Genomic DNA, 20,573 nt, shown 5'->3' with positions numbered 1-20,573 from the left:
TATATATATATATATATATATATATATAAAATGTATTGAATAATAATATTTTTTGTGAAAGGGTTCATCCAAACTCCTAACAAAAGGTTGACTCTGGTCCTACTTATCATTTTATCATAATCTTTATTCGTCAAAATAATATAATTAAATAATACTTAAAAGTTAAATCAATATAAGTTATGGTGAAATAACTAAAATATTTTCAAAAAAAAATTAGTCAAACTTCAATGAAATTATCAAAATCAAATCTATTTTTTTTTTAAAAAAAAAAAAACAACCTGTTGCTTTAAAAAAGAGAAAAGGAAAAAACCAAACAAACGATTAAAACGTTTAACGAGTCGAAAGTAAACGTACGTCAATCATTTCTTTTCTCTTAAAACTTTCTTTAATTGCATAATGACCCCTTAAAAGTTTCAAATTGTCTCAATTTCCCCTTTAAACTTTTTTGGTTTCATTCAGAGAATGAAGGAATATGCTTTATCTTCCTCCATAAATTGATTTGAGAAAGACAAAGAGAAAAGGGAACTTTTTTTTTATATTTATTTTAGCAAACAGAGATAGAGATAGAGAGGGAAAGAGGGGAAGAAGGGGATTGAAGAAAGAGCAAACAAAAAACCCCTTAAAATTCAATTTCCTTTCTCTGCTCTGTTTTCTGTTGTAGTTGTTTTTTTTTGTTGTTTTCTTTTCAATTTGGTTCAAGAAATTCGTTGGGTTTGTGAGATTTTTTGTTGTATAAAAATGGAGGGAGAAGTTGGGACATGTTCATCCATGGCGGCTTTAGCTGATTCATTGAAATGTGAAACGCAAGGGGAAGGGGGCAGTGGTGTTATTGTAAATGAATCGAAATCTGCTAAGTTTCCTTTGTCATTTTGGGAGATTGGTGTAGCTGTTAGTGTCGTTTTGGGTTATGCATTGGGTCTTGGTTGTGTTTATCTCACCATGCCTGCTTCGGATTATAGCTTCCTCAAGCTTCCTAGAAATCTTGAAGATCTTCAAATACTCAGGTAATTATATGAGATTTTTGTTTTTTTTATATTTCTAATTAATTGCCTCTGAACATGTTTATTTTGGCTTTGTGAGATGATGGAAATGCAAAAATGGTGTCTTTTTTAAAAGCCCAAAACCAGAAAACTGAAAAAAAGCAGACTTTTAATGAACAAAGTCATAATTTGTTTACTGGGGAAGAAAAGTGGTATGGACAATTAATGGAGTTGTAAAAAAGATACCTTTGATAAGGTCTCTAATGGCGGTGAAAGATTTCTGCAAGAGGAAATCTTAACAATTACATCCAATTCATTCATTTTTGTAAGCCTTGTTATTCTTTCTTGTCCTTCTTTGGTGCCTGCTGCCTGGTGGTGACCATTTGGGAAGTTGATCAGTCTTGGTTCAAATCACGGATTTCTTGCAGGAAAAATCCTTGATAAGACTTCAAATGTGTGGATTTGCTGATCTACGAGTGACATTATTAAGGTACTCAGGTGGTTGGCAACTTGACTATGCCATAAGCATCTGTAAATCTATTAGCATAGAAGAGTATCTAGATGGAGGTGAAGTATACACTATTTATTTCCCAAGAGTGAACAGATTTTCTGAAGGAAAGGAGGATGGAAAACTTAGCCTTTTAGCATTTCATGGATCAAAGTAGAATGTTTATAATCTCGTGTATTCCACTAAATGGTGGGATGAGTAGCAATTGACTGTGAGGTTGAATGTGGGAGCTGTTTATAATTCAACGTTATGTTAGGAAAATAAAATATCAGTGAGGGTAGGCTGCACGCTATCCCTTGGTTGTTCACTTGTGTCGTATTGGAATGAACTTGAGGGGGATGAGTGTGAGGGAGTTATATATAATCCGACTTTACAAGCATTTACTTGTTCCAAGGACTTCGCGAGTAAAAGTCTCGCAGTTGCCTGCTAATTGATGAGAGTCATAAGTAAATCCCATTGAATGGTGGTTAGAACAGATTCTTAGATGTAACATGTGTAATATAACAAATAAAAGAAAGCAGTGAATTCATATGTACACGCATTGCATGAGTGGAGGACTTGACCAAGTAACTGATTAAACAAGGGGGTGAGACAATAAAGTTTGTTCTCTAAACTTGCTGGTGATATCCCAAAGATATCCTGGCTTTGAATTGTGCACTTAAAAATGCTAAAGTGTATTTGTGCAAGCACATACGTACATATCTACAAAAGTAGTGCCTGTAGTTGAACATTTGGCATTATGTTGATGCTAAATACTGCACTTGTATTTGAACATGCATGCAAGTCTGCATTTCTAAATTTCGGTCCTTATTGTTGGAGATGACATCACATGAATATTTCTTTCATCTTATTTCATACTAATTTCCATATAAGACACTTGTATGTGCTTCAGCATCTTTTTAGAATATGAATTGATTTTTGATTTTATACCACGAATCGTTTCAAATGTTTTGTAGGGATCACCTGGAGAGCTATACCAGTGACTATACTGTTCAGGTCCTTGTCGGATACTGTGTAGTCTACATCTTTATGCAGACATTTATGATCCCAGGAACAGTTTTCATGTCACTTCTTGCTGGGTCTCTCTTTGGAGTCTTCAGAGGTGTAGCACTGGTCGTATTCACCGCTACTGCTGGTGCATCATCTTGCTATTTCCTATCCAAACTGATTGGGCGGCCCCTTGTGTTCTCGCTATGGCCTGATAAATTAACTTTCTTCCGTGACCAGGTGATTTTCAACGCACAACTCAGTCATCATTTTCTGCTTTCCTGATATGCTACTGTTGCATTAAAATATCTCTGATCTATCAGGTCGCCAAAAGGCGAAAAGGGCTGCTTAATTACATGCTTTTCTTGAGAGTTACACCGACACTGCCAAACACATTTATCAATGTTGCTTCACCAATAGTGGATGTGCCTTACCATACATTCTTCTTTGCAACTGTCATTGGGATTATTCCAGCTGCTTATGTCACTGTCAGGGTATGTGTACTCTTTATTCATCTTTCTGTTAATTGCCAATGACTAAGAATTTGGGAACATATTTTGTTTTAGCCAACTATGGTTTCTGGTCCATGTTTATTGTAGCCTCGGAATAAAATTACTTACAAAACCATTTTAGATTTATCATGTAAAGATGGAGTAGACTCACCGACTCCTGGCAAGGGGAGTTGGGGAACGAGGTTCACCAAATCGATTTCAAAAGTTAAACATCTTAAATATATGAATAGACTGATCTTTACTTGTATTTGAGTTCATCTGGTGAACTCTTTTTGTGTAAATAAACATTAGATAAGGATGACAGCAGAGTTTATTGTCTGATTTAATGAACTCATTGTGTGAACATGAGCTAGGATAGTAGTCAAATAGCCTATTTGCTGAAAATTCGGGCACTAGTCTACAAGCCAGGATTTTACGGCATTTGTTTATTTCTGCTAACCAAGGATTACAATGCAGGCTGGAATAACTCTTGGTGAATTGCAGTCAGTGGGTGATCTCTATGACATGCATTCTATAGCTACTCTTTTCCTTATCGGCCTTGTATCTATTACCCCAACATTGATTGGAAACAAGAACTAATACAGAGCTCAAGCATCATCAGAAAGCATTGTGAAGTGCTTAGACCACCATTAATCTTCCTCGGCATGACTTCATTATCTGTACAGATTAGCGTTAGACAGTTGCATGGTGCTCAAGTCTCAGCCGCAGAAAGTTATGAAGCTATTGAATTTATTCCTGAAGCATTTGTTTAGCTATAAGTTGCAACAGCAACAGAAGAAAAAAAAGGAGAAAAAATGTGATGTCATTATATTGATATGTAAACTCCAGTCATGATTCTGTAATAGTTTATTTGGCATGCTATTGGATTCATTTCTTCGATCTGTTCCCTTTTCCTTAGTTTCATATTTAAGTAAGGCATAATACATAAAAATGACTCTTAACTTGACTCGACCTTAACTTGATGTTAGTTGGCAACTATATGACCCTTAACTGTAGATATGCACAAGTAAGTGTATAAAATTGAACAAATTGACACATTTATCCGACATGGCACCCCACATGAAAAATTCATGTCCTATGTGTATCATGTCATGTAGGACACGCGTGTCTACATGTCAATTTTATACAAGCCAACTGACACCAAGTTAAGGGTCATATTTATGTATTATGTCTTAAATAAATGAAGAGTTAAGAGAGCCAAAAGCCTAAAATCTTAAACAGCTTGATTGGATATGTTAGTTTTTAGTGCAATTAGACCTTTTCTGGTGTTTTTGAAAGAGAGCTTGCATGGGAGAAAAGTGACCAAAACGTAGAACAATTTCAGATTTCAAGATCAGTTGTGTGGTGAGGGCAACCCAATGTACGGAGTATCTCAATCTCACATTAGCAGATGTACAAAGTATCTCACGTTAATGCATGTCAGGGAAATACCACCATCTCAAAGGGAGAGAAAAGTCAAATTTGGCTTAAAGCTTAGCAGACCATAAGCTCAAATGTCATTATGAGTTGAGAAATCAATATAAGAACTCACCAGCTAGAAGAGAAAAAGGATATAGGATCCAAGAATACATTGTAGATAAAAAATACAATGTCAAGGAGATGATCGCAGATCTCGCGCCTTGGAAATTATCTGTCCATACAACGATCAAGTATAATCGGGCATACAAACAGAAAAAATAAACGTAATTCCACTAAACCTTGATTAAAGAGGGAGTAGTACACGATTTAATTCTTAAAGATGAAACAGAAAACTATAATCCTGAAAAGTGAACATATGAATGAACACTATTTCATGTATGACCTAAGATTTTCTAAATTTCTTCTTTCTGCCTGCAGTGTCAGGTGTTCGGTTGTCCATCTTCCGTTTTGTTCCCATTTGTTTCAAGCCAGAGGCAGCAGCCTTGAGTTCTTTTGCTTTTCGGGCAGCAACAGATGGTCTCTTTCCTATGCGCTCTTTTGGCTTTGTCGATAACTGTGCTTTAGGTTTCAACTTTCCCCGGTCGCTCATCCTGGATTGAGTTTTTTTCTGGACACCAGATTTGCTTGCCTTCACGCCCTGATAGGACATGTCAGACTTTGCTGTAGCCTTATAGCTACTACTGCCTGGTTTAGCTGAATCTGCTGCAAACTTCTTTGCCGGGGACCTAAATCTGTCTTCGGTTGATAAACTTTTCCTCTTAGATGGAGTAGAATCTGCTTTAGAATGAGACACTCTCAGCTCGCGATCTCGTAATTTCAAGTTACGCTTTCTAGAAATAGTGTTCGCAGCCTCCTGCAAACCCAAGTAAATATACAAGGAACAACTTATCTTTAGAGTTCAGCTACTAGGATATAAACTTACTGAAAAGTTTGTGACTCTCTCATCCTTACAAAAAAATTAACTTCAACTTCTCTGTAGTATTAGAAAAGAAAAAAGAGAGTCCTAGAAACAGAACCGTTGTTTCAATTTATTATTCCTTCAAATCTTTCTGTAGGTAATTTTGTTATTCCTTCTAAGGTGTTTTGCAACAAAAGTATTACTTTGTCCAAAAAAAACCATATAGACAGAATGATGCACATATCAAACATTATATCCCAACCATTTGTAAAAGACCATCAGATTACATATCTGTTTATTTGGGCAACTGCCTCCAATCAACACGACTGAGGAAGGAAAGCTAGATTACTAAAAAATCCCATCATAAGGTTGATTACGCGTCATCCACTTCGAAGAGAAAATTTACTGTCTACTGCTGGAAGATCAACATAAATGGGACCTTTCTTCTCTCATCTCCTCCTAATGCAGGTGGAAGCACTAAGCAAGAAGTTTTTCATTAATGTGGAAAATTTGTCACTACGTTACAAACTCTGGTCTAATTTATTGAAAAGCGGAGAAGAAGGTTTATGATTTGCTATTTATCCTGCCTGTCAGTTCGGAGGGAGACAAAGGATAATTGCTCAAGAAAATGTATCCATTAGTTTTGCTAGTTTGAAAGAAAGAATTCCATTTTCCTTGAACCTCAACTCATTTTCTTCCTGTCCTAAGGCAATTGGCTCAAAATTTTCAGAGGTTGAATTTGCTTTCTACATTTTGTTAAAGATCAAGAAAACTACAACCTTTAGTGCTTGTGTGCAAAGCAAAGGAAAAAGGTGGTTAGGGTCAGTCAGTAGGTCTCCTTTTTTAGTTGTTCTAGTTTTACAAGAATAAAGAGGATAAGTGCCCTTATCAAAATAAATAAATACTTCATGCGTCTTAATTTACGTGGCACTTTTTGCTTGTCGAGATTCAAACTATGTAACCTTTGACCAACATTTTGTAATGTATTTTTTAATCATATTGGCATGGAAAGAATTTGGAACTTTTAGTAGTTTTCATATATTTTTTTATTATCTCAAGTTTAATTATCAAATATTAAGTTGATCTACTCCAATTTAGCTTCAAAGACTAGTCAAACTGGCTCTCAAGAAGTGAAAAGTGCCACATAAATTGGGACGAACAGTGTAACTAAACAAAGATGACAAGTACAAGGTAGAATTACTTGATGAAAACAGAGATAAAACCAATGCCAGTTTAAGTCTAGATTTAGATTATGAAATAGGGACTGCTGCCTCAGTTACACGGCAGGAGAAGCAGGAGAAGAGTAACAATTGAAAAGACAACTTTTATAACTTAATAATTGAAAAGATATCCTTGTCCCAAAAAAAAAAGAAAAATTAAAGCAGCTAATGCACCCATGTAATTTCATCCATAAAGTCCACCAAGTAAGCCAAGGAAAAGCTAATTGAATCTTCTAGGACAAAAGGAAGAAATGAATAAACATCAAATAGTTAAATGGCCTTTTTGATTAGCACCAATGACCACAACTACCCTTGTCTATGAAAAGCTATAAATAAAAGCAAGAAACTAATCTCAAATTAAAATTTGATCTTCCAATTTAAGGTGGAGGTTCATGCCAACAATAGCAAACATAGTAGTCTATATAATGAAGCACACAGCACAAATCTTAAACTCCTACAAAATTGTTAAAACAATCTAAATGTGAAGAAACTAGATAGACCAAGACTTGTCTCTCTTTTCCCAGGTGAAACAAAATGAGTTTTTTCTTGTTAATCTAAGATGAGGTGTAAAGCAATCAATCAACTAAGCCTTGCTTCCAAACCAGTAGGTTATATTATATACTGTGTTCATCATTCAGAGGACCCAGGTGGTTGTTAAAGCAAACATAAAAACTTTATTTCCAGTAACGGGATATAGTTCTAGTTCGTCTCCAAAATCAAAGTGCCAACTATTCACTATGAATCACTTCAAGCGAGTATGATGTAAGAAAAGAAATAGTAATGCCATTATAAATTTGAAAAACAAGAGAAGTTGATAGTATATACCCTCGTTTTGAACAGAACATAAGCAATTCCTTTTCCTAGGAGAGTATTGGGATCTCTGATCACCCGAACAGCCTCAATGCTCGATCCAAACTCTTTCATACCAGAGAACAGCTGATAAATTTCTTCATCCTGCAAGTAAGTGACCAAAATCATTGTTGGATACAGAAAGAAAAAGGCTGATTAGAACAGTAACAAGCATTCACCCTCAGGTAACGGACCTTCACATCAAATGGAAGGTTACCCACAAAAAGAGTCCTTTTGTTGTCATACAGTGCACTATTGTCTCCCTTCATCTTCTTACGTGGTGGACATGCTCTGTCAACTCTGATATGTCTTTCTCCAACCTATATATAGATAACTACAATCAAATATCGCAACTATCGGACTCCCGAAAATGAGTTATCTTCAGAAGAATATGCAAATGAATCAACTCTAAGAGAAGCTTACCACTGCCATATTATGAGCCAAAGATGCCTGGGCAGATTCCTCTGATTTAAAAACAACATAAGCATTAACACTGCAATTACAACCACACAACCTTATCATACAATAGGAAATCAGATATAAAGAAATATACTGACATAACAATGAATTCAAAGAACCAACAGTTTATGAACAAGAAAGTTTTATCTTCCATCGCCGTTACAAGAAAAGAAAGGATGTCTCTATCATACCATATGCATGATCAAGTAACTTTGATGTCATAGTACAACATACTGGACTATAATTATGAGAAGCATCATCAACAATCAATCAATGACGCCTCAATATAAATTAGTTGGGGTGACCTACATTAATCCTCAGTATCCGTTCCACTCTATTGGGGTACATTTAACTATTGAGACAAGCCATAATACAGTTTAATTGCTATGTGTTTATCTAACCTGTCCGCATTATCATTGAGTTTTTGCTTAATGATAGCAGCCTTCCTTGGAGTTGCACTCTGAGAAAAAGGACATTTCAAATCAAAATTAGGTTCTAAGGTGAAAATACGTAGACATAATACTTAACATGTAAAGTACATTAATGCAAAGAATAAATAGCTAACACTCACATCTGCTACCGGAATGGACCGAATCCTCACTGATTCTATCTCTCCAAAACTCCCAAACTCCTTCAGTAAAGCCTTCTTCTTGATCTTCAAAGGCAAATTCCCAACAAAAATTGTCCTTAAAAGTTTACTCTCATCATCAAATCCCTCGTTTGAGACCATCATATCCTCTGGATTATCCATCTTCTTCCTCTTTTCCCCTACCACCATTTCTCCAATCCCTTTCTCCACATCCTCCACCGCAACCACCCCATATCGCTCCGCCTCAATCTCATCCCTTTTCCTCTTCTTCTTCTTCTTATCTTTCTTCAACTCTAAACCCGACTTTTTCAGGTTCCCAGAATTAGAAATTCCATCATTTGATTCCTTAACTCCTTCACCTACAGATTCCAAACCCAAAATAACATTTTTACCCTTCTTCTTCCTCCCAGAATCAGAAACTACACCATTTGATTCCTCAACCCCAGATAAAGCAACCCTTTTCGATTTCCCCCCTTCTTCCTCATTAACTTCTTCAGCAACAGACCCAGAATCCAAGTTTACTTTTTTATCCTTTTTCTTCCTCTTCTTAAGCTCTGCACTACCAGAATCATTATTCCCAGAAACCCCATCAGTTTGATTCTCAATAGAAACTTCTACAACACCTAATTTAGGCTCTTCGGTAGCTGTTGGATTATCATTAGGCTTTCTTTTAAATGGATTTTCGTCAGAAAAGAGTGAAGCAATGTTGGAATCTGCTGGGGTTGCTCCAAAAAGGGTATTGAAAATATCTGAAGAATTTGAGGTTTCATTGTATGGTTGTTGTTGCTGTTTCTTATCTTTGGATTTCTTTGCCATTGAATTACAGACAGAAGAAAGCAAAAATTTCTTTGGATTAAAAAGCGTAAAAGGTAAGAATTTGGGGGTTGTAAGAAGAAGAAGAAGCAAGAAATTGGATTTTGGAGGAAAAAAAGTGGCACTTTGTTTTAGTATAGTTTTAGGTAACGTGAACCCTAGTTTTAATGTTGTTTAATAAATATTTCTTTCCCCCTCTTCCTTTCTTTTTTTCAAAAATTATTGCTTATTCACATTTTTGTTATTCTTCTACTCTTTTCCGAAAGTTTATTATTATTCATAGCTATTATTTTGATATCAAAAAAGAATTTATTAGATATCATTCTAAATGAGTCCATAAGAAGTGATCCTAGGCGGTCCCAAAGGGCAACATAGGTTATTTCTTCATTTCAATAATTTCTTCACCTCATTTGTCAGTATATACAGAGATAATTTTTTATTTGATTTTTTCCCTCAGATATCTTAACTATGTTATTTTTCTATTGAATAATTGAACCATTCATAATTTGTTTCTTTTAAACACTGTTGGCTGATGTGGGATCAGATTTTGTGAGGGGTATTGATAGATGATACATATGTTGTTCGAAAACTCATTAGTCGAATTATTAGTGAAATTGTTTGAGAATAATTGTGGTTTACTTCACGTTATTTGAACACATTAGAAAACAAATGAGACTAGCACACAGTTTGTCTCCATTCCTTCAATCAAAATCATTACAATACGAACACAATTGAAGGCATTTACAATAGAAACGCCGATCAAAATCAGTCAACAGTTTTTAAAAGGAACAACTTATAGATGGTTCAATGATCCAATAGGAAAATGACGTAGCTTAGGTATCTAAAGGGAAAGACCCAACAAGTTTAAGAATTTGCTTATGAGTTCGGCCTTTAAAATACTATGGTGCCACACTTGGCAAGGAACTGTTGTAATAACAACAAATTCTCATCGACAAAATAAAAGTAAAGATGATCAACCGACTTAGCTATTAAAAGTACCTCTAAAAACTGAAACAACATAAAAGAATACCAATTTCTAATAGACAAAACTAACAAAAACTAAAGCAATTATAAAAAAACGACTTAATTAGTTTTCTTTAAATCCAACGTTTGATAAACCAATTTAATTGATTTAGTTTTTTAAAAAAAGGAAAACAAACACACAAACACCCCTAGGTTGATAGTGCTAGAAAAGAGTAAAAGGAACTAAATAAGATGACTCATTAACTTCAATATGATCAATAAGGTAAAGAGAAAAGAAGTCAAATGCCCCCTCACGTTTTGGTCATATTTCTAACTACACACTTAACTTTTGCGGGGGTCATATTATCTTCCTGAATATTTTTTTATATATTATTTCACCGTCAGACGCTGACGTGGTCACCTATACCAGATTTATAAAAATTATTTGTATACACGCGCTGTACACGTGTATAATCATAGACCTCACGACTTTACAAGACTTGAAAAAATTGATACGTGTGACATCTTTACCTTTATCTTTTGACAAAAGTCTTCTTTCCCTCCAGAACCAAAGAAAACCCCTTTCATCTTTCTTCTTTCTTCTTTGTTCTTCCAGTCGCATTGAGTAGCCAAGCCATTGTTGAATCGAAAAGCTTACTTGCTATTTCTTTTGAGAAAATGGTTAGATCTTTACTAGTTGAATACTATTTTGATGTTAGTGTTCGATTAGAGTTTTATTTTTACTGCGTATTCAAATGTTATTTTGACTGGTACTCTATAGTTTGTAGTTTATTTGAGCCATTTAATGTTTATTAGGGTTATTTTTTACCAACTAAATGTTATATTGATATTTGATTTTAGTTTTGATGGTAGTGTTATTTTAATATTTATTATGATTTTGTTGAACTGGGCATTCAAATGCCATTTTGATATGTGTGTCGTAGTATTAGAGGTTTTGTTTATTAGTGTTTGATTAATAGTGTTCGATTAGAGATTTTGTTTCTTTTTCTTTTCTCCCTAGTGCACCTTCTACATGTCCATCGCCTGATAATAGTAACAAATGAAGAGGAAGAGGTAGGGGAAACATAACGTCATATAAAAGGCAAGCAGTCATTGGAATGGGTATGTTTCAAGCTGAAGATGGATTCAAAGCTCTTAATGTAAGTGTTTTCTGTTGATTCAGTTATATTATTTTTTAATGTTTAACTATAAATTCAGTCAATATTATTTCATACTTTGAATACAGCCTGGGATGTCAAGTTGTAAGATCTTTTCCACCGGTTCAACAAAGGTGACAAAATCTGTTGATGTTACTGGTGATATTGGTTACAAACCAAGCACCACCCAAGTTGAAATGGAATGGAAAAGCAGCAATCACAACAAAGAAAACTTCAACAAATGAGAAACAGAGAAAATCAAGAGGAAGTAGTTCAACCAATCCAATCTAGGAAGTAATGATATTGCAGTATTGTTTTAAGTAGGCAAGAAAACATTTCCCATTTTGAATGATGATGTACTAGTATTGAACATCAAATTATGTTTTTGTTTTGATCTTTTATTGTAATTTGACATTATGTGTGGCCTGTTTTACAATCGATTATGTCTATTGAAGGTCGTTTCTCTTACAAATTGTGTTATGCTTATTCTTATTTGTCGTAGTATAGACACTAATATAGACACTCTTAAAAATGGTGTTATGTCTACTAAAGACATGTTTTACAATTGAAAAGATTAATGATATTGATATACAAAATTTCTCATAATACATATGACAATCAATATAGAGTTTCAACTCCTTTCACTACTACCTACTGACATACGTTATGGAAATCAATTACTTCAATACTTGAATGAACCCTACTTTGAAATAGGTTGTTCATGAAAAAACTGCAACACAAATAAAAATACATAAAATGACCTTTCAATCAAACGTACACCATTTCAAATTTCTTCGTTTGAACCTCTTCTCTCCTGTCAAATTATCAATCAGAACTTGTTGCTCATTGATTTGAATTTGTCTCTTCCAAACTTCATCTTCCAACTCTTTAATTTTGTTCACCAATTTTGGAAAGATAAATTGGGATCTTGGATCGATTTCTTCTATATCTCTCTATCAAAAAAAATTACACTTGTTCGACTGAAAAAATAAAAATAATATATTACGTTATTAACATTCACATCAGCTAAACAAAATCAAATAACTAAAGAAAAGTAACATACACCATAGTAGGAGCATGACCAAAATCGTCTACCGGGATTCGACTTCGACCAAGAAGTCTGCATATGCAACAAATTTTCATGTTTGCATCTTACTATGGTTTTGAGCATCGGGTGTGATTTTTCCATGCATATCTTATTCAATTTCACGTTAAACATTACTAACCCTAATAACCAAAAAAAAAAAAATTGTCGAATTGAGGAGAAAATCAAGCTAAAATTCGACAAAATTGGAAACCCTAACTTCAATCGTAGTTGAAGAAGTTACAAAAACGTTTGCTAATAAGAAAAAAATGGTTGATGAAGAACAATGGTGGATGAAGAACAAAGAAAGGATTTTTTGTTCAAGATGAACAAAGGACAATGGTGGATGAAGAACAAAGTGAAAAAAAAATGTATGGTTAAATAAAGAGTAAAGTTACCATTGAGAGGCTTATTTAAACTCCACATGGACATTTTATCGCGTTCTTACGCGCCACACGGAGGTGAGTTCACGTATGTGACCACGTCAGCGTCTGAGGGTGATATAATATTTTTAAAAAATGTTCAGAGGGGTAATAGAACCCCCGCAAAGGTTAAGTGTGTAGTTGAAAATATGGCCTAAGCTTGAGGGGGCATTTGACCCTTTTCTCACAAGGTAAAAACAAAAGATGCTCTAAGAAAATACACTAAATGAATAGTTATTTTTACAATTATGTTTAAATTTCAAGTTGAAGTGGACAACAAACAAACCTTAAGAGCAAATGGTAAACATAAGAAATTGATATTTCTAAGAGAACTATAACAACATCCCAAAGGAAAATTAACTAATTAAAAACAGTCAATACACTTATAGCAACTGTTTAAGAAAGCCTTCTATCAATATTGTTTCTTTTTCTTCCTTTTCAGATATTCATTTGCCTATTCTCGGTCAATGATTACGCGTTGAGGAGATATCGAAACATGTTTAGCAGAATGCTCAGAAGCAGAAGCCAGGCCCTGCAACATTCTTAAAATCTCTGTAGTGTCCTCCAAATAATACCTGGCCTTGCTTGGTTTCTGGCCAACTGTGCAAGCAAACACTTCAGCAACGGGGGAAAGTGAGGCACTTGCGACAGCACCCATTATAACCTCGAACATATCCTCATCTGATCGATCATCCCCTATGCAGAGCACGAAGTCTGGTACCGTTCCTTTCTTCTGCATTATTTCTAGGAGACGTTCTGCTACAAGACCTTTGCTGACACCCTAGGAGGTTGAAATGAACGTTCATGGCAAAAGTAAACCATCAAATTGAAGTCAAAGAAAACAACAAGGATGAGAAATTCGAATCAGAAAAAGAGATATGATTCTAATTTTCCGACTTCAGGAAACCAAAGAAAGTTAACATGATAAATGTACTTTTATTAATGAACAGGATTTATAGTGTGTAAGCTATTTTAAGAAAGCATGCTTAGTTCTAAAATAGAGTTGCTGACTCTTTCGCAGAGCATGTGTGAACTCTAAACACAACTCCAAATTCTCCATATGTGATTAGTGTCCAAATAAAAACTACAAAGCTATCATATATATTAAGTTTCATAATAAAACCAATTCTTAAAGTTCAGTTTTGTTGGTTTACTTCTAAAATTTTACACAAGGAAGCAACAAACAAATTTTTATCAAGTTATCTGCCGTAAGAGATCAAATGCTTGAAAACAGTGGTTTAAAATACTAGCTGAGTTAGAGGCTGTAAGCAATTTTTATGGTCAGTAAAATGTGAGAATCATGGAAGTTGAAGCAATGAGTAACAACAATGGGCTCGATCAAAGAGTTTTTAGACACGGTCAAAATAGTATAGACTAGGATGAATAGGATTCTTAGACGTCTTCACGATATATACAATGATTGTGGAAGTGCTTCATGCGAGAAATGTGAAAAAAGACATCATACTGCTCACCTGAGGCTTCACTTCTACAATGTTCTGGCCACTCTTGACGGTAACCGGTTCATTTGCAAGAACGCTTTCCAAGTGATCTAGAAGCTCTTTTGCCTGACATGAGCCAAAATCTGGATCTGCATATTGGTAATTCCAAACAAGTGCGCTTTCCTTGCTATCTATGAAAGAACCATCAGTGGTTTCTGTGTAGAGGCTCATTACAGGCTCAGCAATCTGCTTCCAATAAAAATCTACTACTGCAACACAAGTTTCCCATTTGGCATCGTGATTTGGCCTGAAAAGGAATTGTTTCAGCTTCATAAAGAAAACAAAACATCAAGCATCAAGTGCAGGTGGAGACAGTTAAAGTTAAGGAAAAGCACTAATAAACTCCTCCGACCAGTTTCCCACAAACTGTGTGCGGTGTGCATAGACGGAAAACAGACATCTGTAAAAAATTGAAGGAGTCTGCCCTTAGGAGTAGAATACACATACACTCGGGCAGTTAAGATCTTCTGTTTTCACCAAGAACAAATCTTCACATTATAGAAGCAAGCCCTAAGTTATGGAAAGAATGTTGATTTTAATATGTTGCTCTTCCCTCTAAATGACTATCAAGGTGCTACAAAAACGAAACTCTGGCAGCATCCACCATAGAAGCGCCAAGTCAAAGTTTAACTAAGTTTTAGAAACTTTACTGTCATTAAATCAAATCTTAAACACCAGCAAATTCAGCACTCCTTGAATTGAAGTGTGTCAAATGGACAAGAAAATTTTGATCCTGTTGTCCCCCATCCCTTGAGAACGATTAAAGTTAGTGACATCCATAAAAGATATCCCGTAGATGGTCCCACTGAAACATACCTTGCATGCTCAGTACTGTAGTAAGTATACTTCTAGTTCAACCTCTCAACCAGAGAAGATTGAACAGTTTAATTGGCTCTTGTAGTTAGGACTACCTCTGTTTGAACTCAATGAATTTGTGCCAAAAGGAGTTGAAATGTCTCATGTGGAAGATTTCAATATTTTTAACTGGTGCTTGACACAACCAAACTGACGTGAAAAAAGCAATTAGTCCTAATTTTGGTAGAGTGGCATGGACCGATCAATATCTAATTTTTGTAAGACCTCATCTTTTCCAGTGCAACTGGGATATTATGATTGGTCTGAAAATATCAAAATAAGAAATAAAGCATAAAAGTTGCAGTATGTTACTTGTCAGCTTAAAACATCTTAAACACCACAGTGCCTCTCCCCTGGTGGCAGAGACCACCCTAAGGCCCAAAAGAAAGTGAAAACAAGAATGAAGAACCTACGATAAGTAATACACCAGCAAAACAAGGAACAGAAAAACTATGCCATCTACTAGTCAACTAGTAGCAGAAAGACAGATAGAGAAAGTGGAATTTAGCCTCACAGATAAACTTGAACAGCAAGCTGTCATCTACCTCCGGTTTACTGACTGCATTTAGAACCAGAGTTAATGTTTCCTAAAAATTGTTAGAACTCCTCCTTATCAGGTTTCTCCTGAAGTGTTGATCAATTCTGCTATCTTGCATACTTATTGTCTACTCTTCTGCTTAATAGTTATTTGACTAATTGAAGCAAACTCTGTACTTCAGCGAGAACACTTCCCACACACGAAGTCTCGAGATTTTTAGTGATTTAGCAATTTTACAACCATGAAACAAATCAACTTGATAATCTATCACTTCTGGGGATAACAGTAGAAATCAACACAGATAATTCCAGGGTATAAAATATTTACCTCACAAAATAGCCATGCTCTGCTGCAAGCCCTAGTGTTTCACACGAAGAAAACCACTGAGTTAAAGTCTTTGTGTCTTTTCCACTAACAATGAAAACAATATTCTTTGGATCCCTGCACAAGCTGTTTAAGATACTGATAACCTCTGCATTTGGACCCTTGCTGATAGAGTTTCTGACTGTCATTGTACCATCATAATCCAAAAGGATTGCCCGGTGCTTGGTCCTTTTGTAAGCTGATACAATATGCTCAACTGACAGTTTCCGGAAGCTAGGATCCAAAGCAACCACACGGAATCCTAAGCCAAATCCAATACCCCAACACCTCCTTCTCACGTGATCCCTACATGCTCTTTCAAGATCTTGCAAAAAGCTCTGAGCCCAATATGCCACATCATGAGTGCACACATATCTATAGTGCTTCTCATGCCGCATCTGCTTCTCTGCCTCAGAGACAATTAAAGCAGAATCCATAGCTTCAGAAACAGCATCAATATTCCATGGATTGACCCTTATTGCACCACTGAGAGATGGAGAGCAACCAATAAACTCAGAAACCACCAACATGCTCTTCTTTGGTGCTGTGGGGTTCAAGCCCAAGGTAGCATCCAGCTTCTCCGTTCCTTGCCGGCATATAACATATTCATAAGGTATTAGATTCATTCCGTCCCTTACTGCAGTAACAAGACAGCACTCCGCGATAGCATAGTAAGCAATACGCTCGTAGAACTGAAGAGGCTTATCAACCAGGATAACTGGTTCATATCCAGTCCTTCCAAATTTCTGATTTATTCTCTTTACAGTTGCATAAGTTTCAGCCTGGACTTCCTGCACATCTTTCCCTCGGCCTCTGGCAGGATTTGCAATTTGAACCAACACCAATTTACCCCTCTGATCTGGATGCTGAGAGAGCAGGAGCTCAAAGGCCAAAAGCTTCAAGCTTATTCCTTTGAATATATCCATGTCATCAACTCCAAGTAACACTGTCTGACCACGGAATTTATCTCGCAGCTCAGCAACCCTGGTCTCTGTCTCGGGAAGGTCCAGCACTGATTGAAGTTGAACCATATGTATTCCAACTGGCAGAATCTTAATGCTAACAGTGCGGCCATAGTACTCTAATCCTATATAACCTCGTTTAGATTGATATGAAATGCCAAGCATTCTACTACAACAAGAAAGGAAATGTCTAGCATAATCAAAGGTATGAAAGCCTATCAAGTCAGAGTTCAACAGTGCGCGTAGAATCTCATCCCTTACTGGTAGAGTTCGGTATATCTCCGACGATGGAAACGGGCTATGGAGGAAGAAACCAAGCTTCACTCTGTTAAACCTCTTTCTCAAGAATGTTGGTAACACCATCAAATGGTAATCATGAACCCAAACAAAATCATCATCAGGATTAATGACCTCCATTACTTTGTCTGCAAAGATTTTATTCACCGAGACATAAGCTTGCCACAGCGAACGATCAAACCGACCACCAAGATCTGGAGATAGCGGAAGCATGTAGTGAAATAAAGGCCATAAATGCTGTTTACAGAAACCATGATAGAATTTACTGAACAACTCAGGTGGTATAAAAGCTGGTACACATTTGAACGTTTCGAGCAAAGTTTGAGCCACATCATCTTGTTGACTCGGATCAATTTCTTCTTTAAGGCTGCCTACGTAAATCACTTCTACATCTTCTCCAAGACCATCTTTGAGCTGTAAAAGAAGGGAATCCTCATCCCAACTAAAGTTCCATCCTTCCTCACCATCTTTTCTCCTATGAGCTCTAAGAGGGAGTTGATTCCCCACAATTATCATCCTCTCTTGAGTAACTGATGATGGAGCATCAGAAGCATTACTTCTACTTTCATCATCAAGCTCAGATAAAACCCCAGCTACAGTTGCTACCCTCGAAAGCTTTCTACCCCCTCGGCCAAATGTTGGCGAATCATCAGAAGTAAGATCTAGTAAGTTGGAATATGACCTTGAAACCATTTTTTTAGCTAATGAACTATCGCTCTTTTATTTTTCCTGCAATCAGAAGAAAAAAATCCTCCTATGTTCAACTTATAAAATCAAGGTTTAACAGTAAATGCATGGAAATGAAAAGATTGAAAACAGAAAATAAACAAGAAACACACTCAGATCATTGACAAGGTAGAAATGCAAACAATCACAGTAAAATATAACAAAGGTCCCACTATATGGTCCATTAAAGATTGATAATCATAGCATTAAAGATGAAGCCAGAAGGGAACACCCCACAAATAATTACAGCTATAAAGAAATTAAAGCAGCTTAACTAAAGCAAAAGAAGACAAAATGAAAAATCAAAAACCATGAACCAAAGTTTTGAACTTTGATACAGAACCTAAACAAAAACACAGAAATAAGTACTAAACAGAAGTCTAGCCACCACCCTAGAGGATAAATCTGATGGCATATGCAAAAATCAGAGAGTAAAAGAGAAGGTTTTGAGGAACAATACTATAAAAAACCAAAGTTCCAAGAAAGATTTACCTCAAAAGGGCAACCAAGAAACAGAACAGTTACCCCACATGTTTAAAGCCTAGCAAAGAAATATTGAAACGTAACAAAATTATTTCTTCAAGCAACAAAAAATTGGTTAAAGAGTACACTTGCCAATAGAAATGGAAACATTTACACCCCACCCATAACAAGAAACTTGATTGTGATGAAGAAAATGCTATTACAAGTACTCAAGATGTAAAAAGAAACATCATACAACACTTATAAAAGAAATTAACAGTCAATTTTAGCTGAGGGGTTCAGTGGTACAAAGAGAAGAAAAAAAAAAAGAGTTTACCTTTCAAGAAAACCAAAGAATGATTTTTGAAAAATTTTAGAGAACCCAAAGATTCCCACTATGAATATCTTAAGTTAAGATTCTCTTTCTCAAATAAAAAACAATGGCTTCAAGAATAGGCTTTTTTTTTTCTCCCTCTTCTTTCTCTAGCTTGTCAAAATACACTTATGACTGCAATCTTCTTTACAGTACTAAAAACCCCAAAAAGGTGGTGTCTTTGTACAAAGAATTGGATTCCTCTCTCTCTCTCATAACAAACTCACTTAAATTTTGTAAAAAGTTTTTGATGAAAGCAAGAAGGAAGAGAGAGAACAGTAAGCACCACCTCTGGACTGTTAATTTTTTGTTTTTTATGTCACTAAACTATGTCTTTATTATTACACTTCATTTATTATTTGAATGATGATTATTACATTTATTTCATAAAAATATATCTCTTTGTAAATTATATATTATATTATTTTTAATAAATAATAATGACTAAATTGTATAGTTTTTCATGTTATATAATGTCATACATCACATATATGAATGATAAATCTATTAAAAAAAAGTAGATTAGGAAAAGAAATATTATGAAAGTAGAGTTAAAAGTAAGAAGAAAATATTAAAATAAAGACTGGATCATATTATATTAGTAATTATACATGATGAGACTTTTTATTATTATTTAATAATGATTTTAAATAATACACATTTAATTTTAAATAACAACTAAAACAAAGAATATATCTAAACTAAATTCAAGATATTTCCTTTGTCTCTAGTTATTTATTTATTTTTATCGTAGCATATCTATTAAAGAAATAATAGACATAATAAATTTATCATTTTACTCTTATTAGTTGATATAATTTCAAGATCAATTTACTATTGATTAAGATGTTCTATCTTTTTCAAAAACACTAACTCTTTAAATAAATTAAGGATATAAAATGTAAAAAAATATTATTTTTTTATTTATCAAATATTAAAAGTAAAACGCTAAAATTCGACAAGTAAAAAGGACAGAGTAAGTATTATTCCCTTCGTCTAACAATAGTTATTTATTTTATTATTTTGGGATGTCCAATAATATTTATTTACTTCATAAAATTAATCAATAATTCTACATTTAGATCTCAATTTATTCTTATTATTAATTATAGATGTTAGCTTGTTATATTTTTTAAAGAATTATATTTATTATATTCGAAGAATAATATAACAAAATTATTTTTTTTATTAAAGCAATTATTAACACATACAAAATTGACATGGGATTTAACTCCACGCGATTTTTATGGAGCGTGAGTGTGACGCATAATTAGTAGGTATAGGACAATCGCTTGTACGGTGTAAACTAGAACGTTCTGGGGATGTGTGGACATTTTGGTGTGACTTGTCGGCGAGAGTAATAGTTACGCGCTATGTTTCGAGTGGTATTGAAAGATAAAAAGGACATATTTTCCTCGATTTATCCGCTATTTTGTTTTGATATTAATCTGACAAACGAGGTCGTTGTAAATTTCAGGAGTTTTCTAATGTTGCGGATAGTTCGCGGATTTTGTTTAAACAGTATATTTAAATTTCGTAAATTCAAAATATGATATATTTTATGAATTAAATTATTTTAATTCGTGTAAAATTAAAATATTCTTAGATTTGACAGAATAAAATAGAATATCTTTAGTT

General features: G+C 34.7%; 3 protein-coding genes and 1 long non-coding RNA gene across 5 annotated transcripts; 2 read left to right on the top strand and 2 right to left on the bottom strand.

Annotated features, from left to right (window-relative positions):
* The first annotated feature begins 470 nt into the window (after positions 1-470).
* On the top strand, positions 471-3,866 carry LOC107029027 (uncharacterized membrane protein At4g09580). The gene is made up of 4 exons (XM_015230313.2): positions 471-1,004; positions 2,445-2,715; positions 2,799-2,969; positions 3,444-3,866. Exons 1-4 carry the CDS (start codon positions 739-741, stop codon positions 3,564-3,566), a joined length of 831 nt encoding a protein of 276 aa, XP_015085799.1. The 5' UTR covers positions 471-738; the 3' UTR covers positions 3,567-3,866.
* Positions 1,011-2,023, top strand: LOC114078386. Its single transcript, XR_003580078.1, has 2 exons — positions 1,011-1,305; positions 1,409-2,023. It is a non-coding gene; the product is annotated as an uncharacterized LOC114078386 (long non-coding RNA).
* Positions 3,867-4,522: 656 nt separating the features above from the next.
* Positions 4,523-9,461, bottom strand: LOC107028957 (nucleolar protein 12). The gene is made up of 6 exons (XM_015230210.2): positions 8,404-9,461; positions 8,234-8,292; positions 7,797-7,866; positions 7,568-7,693; positions 7,350-7,478; positions 4,523-5,259 (listed from the first exon to the last, which is right to left on the bottom strand). Exons 1-6 carry the CDS (start codon positions 9,235-9,237, stop codon positions 4,789-4,791), a joined length of 1,689 nt encoding a protein of 562 aa, XP_015085696.1. The 5' UTR covers positions 9,238-9,461; the 3' UTR covers positions 4,523-4,788.
* Positions 9,462-13,080: 3,619 nt separating this feature from the next.
* LOC107028656 (alpha,alpha-trehalose-phosphate synthase [UDP-forming] 5) lies at positions 13,081-19,249 on the bottom strand. Of its 2 annotated transcripts, XM_015229816.2 has the most exons (5): positions 18,900-19,249; positions 18,593-18,641; positions 16,080-18,103; positions 14,333-14,606; positions 13,081-13,641 (listed from the first exon to the last, which is right to left on the bottom strand). In XM_015229816.2, exons 3-5 carry the CDS (start codon positions 18,065-18,067, stop codon positions 13,315-13,317), a joined length of 2,589 nt encoding a protein of 862 aa, XP_015085302.1. In that variant the 5' UTR covers positions 18,068-18,103; positions 18,593-18,641; positions 18,900-19,249; the 3' UTR covers positions 13,081-13,314. The 2 variants fall into 2 exon arrangements, with proteins under 2 accessions (XP_015085302.1, XP_015085301.1); XM_015229815.2 differs by lacking the exon at positions 18,593-18,641.
* Between the last annotated feature and the right edge of the window lie 1,324 nt (positions 19,250-20,573).

This window comes from Solanum pennellii, chromosome 8 (genome assembly GCF_001406875.1).
Source record: "Solanum pennellii chromosome 8, SPENNV200".
In the NCBI taxonomy this organism is placed as follows: domain Eukaryota; kingdom Viridiplantae; phylum Streptophyta; class Magnoliopsida; order Solanales; family Solanaceae; genus Solanum; species Solanum pennellii.
This window is presented reverse-complemented; position numbering and strand designations above follow the sequence as displayed.

Coding starts and splice junctions, on each gene's coding strand:
- LOC107029027 (XM_015230313.2), top strand. CDS start 739: ATGGAGGGAGAAGTTGGGACATGTTCATCCATGGCGGCTTTAGCTGAT. Junction 2,716..2,798: donor TAACTTTCTTCCGTGACCAG/GTGATTTTCAAC, acceptor CTGATCTATCAG/GTCGCCAAAAGGCGAAAAGG. Junction 2,970..3,443: donor CTGCTTATGTCACTGTCAGG/GTATGTGTACTC, acceptor ATTACAATGCAG/GCTGGAATAACTCTTGGTGA.
- LOC107028957 (XM_015230210.2), bottom strand. CDS start 9,237: ATGGCAAAGAAATCCAAAGATAAGAAACAGCAACAACAACCATACAAT. Junction 8,293..8,403: donor GGTCCATTCCGGTAGCAGAT/GTGAGTGTTAGC, acceptor CCTTTTTCTCAG/AGTGCAACTCCAAGGAAGGC. Junction 7,694..7,796: donor TGGCTCATAATATGGCAGTG/GTAAGCTTCTCT, acceptor ATCTATATATAG/GTTGGAGAAAGACATATCAG.
- LOC107028656 (XM_015229816.2), bottom strand. CDS start 18,067: ATGGTTTCAAGGTCATATTCCAACTTACTAGATCTTACTTCTGATGAT. Junction 14,607..16,079: donor GAGCATGGCTATTTTGTGAG/GTAAATATTTTA, acceptor ATTCCTTTTCAG/GCCAAATCACGATGCCAAAT. Junction 13,642..14,332: donor TTGTAGAAGTGAAGCCTCAG/GTGAGCAGTATG, acceptor TCAACCTCCTAG/GGTGTCAGCAAAGGTCTTGT.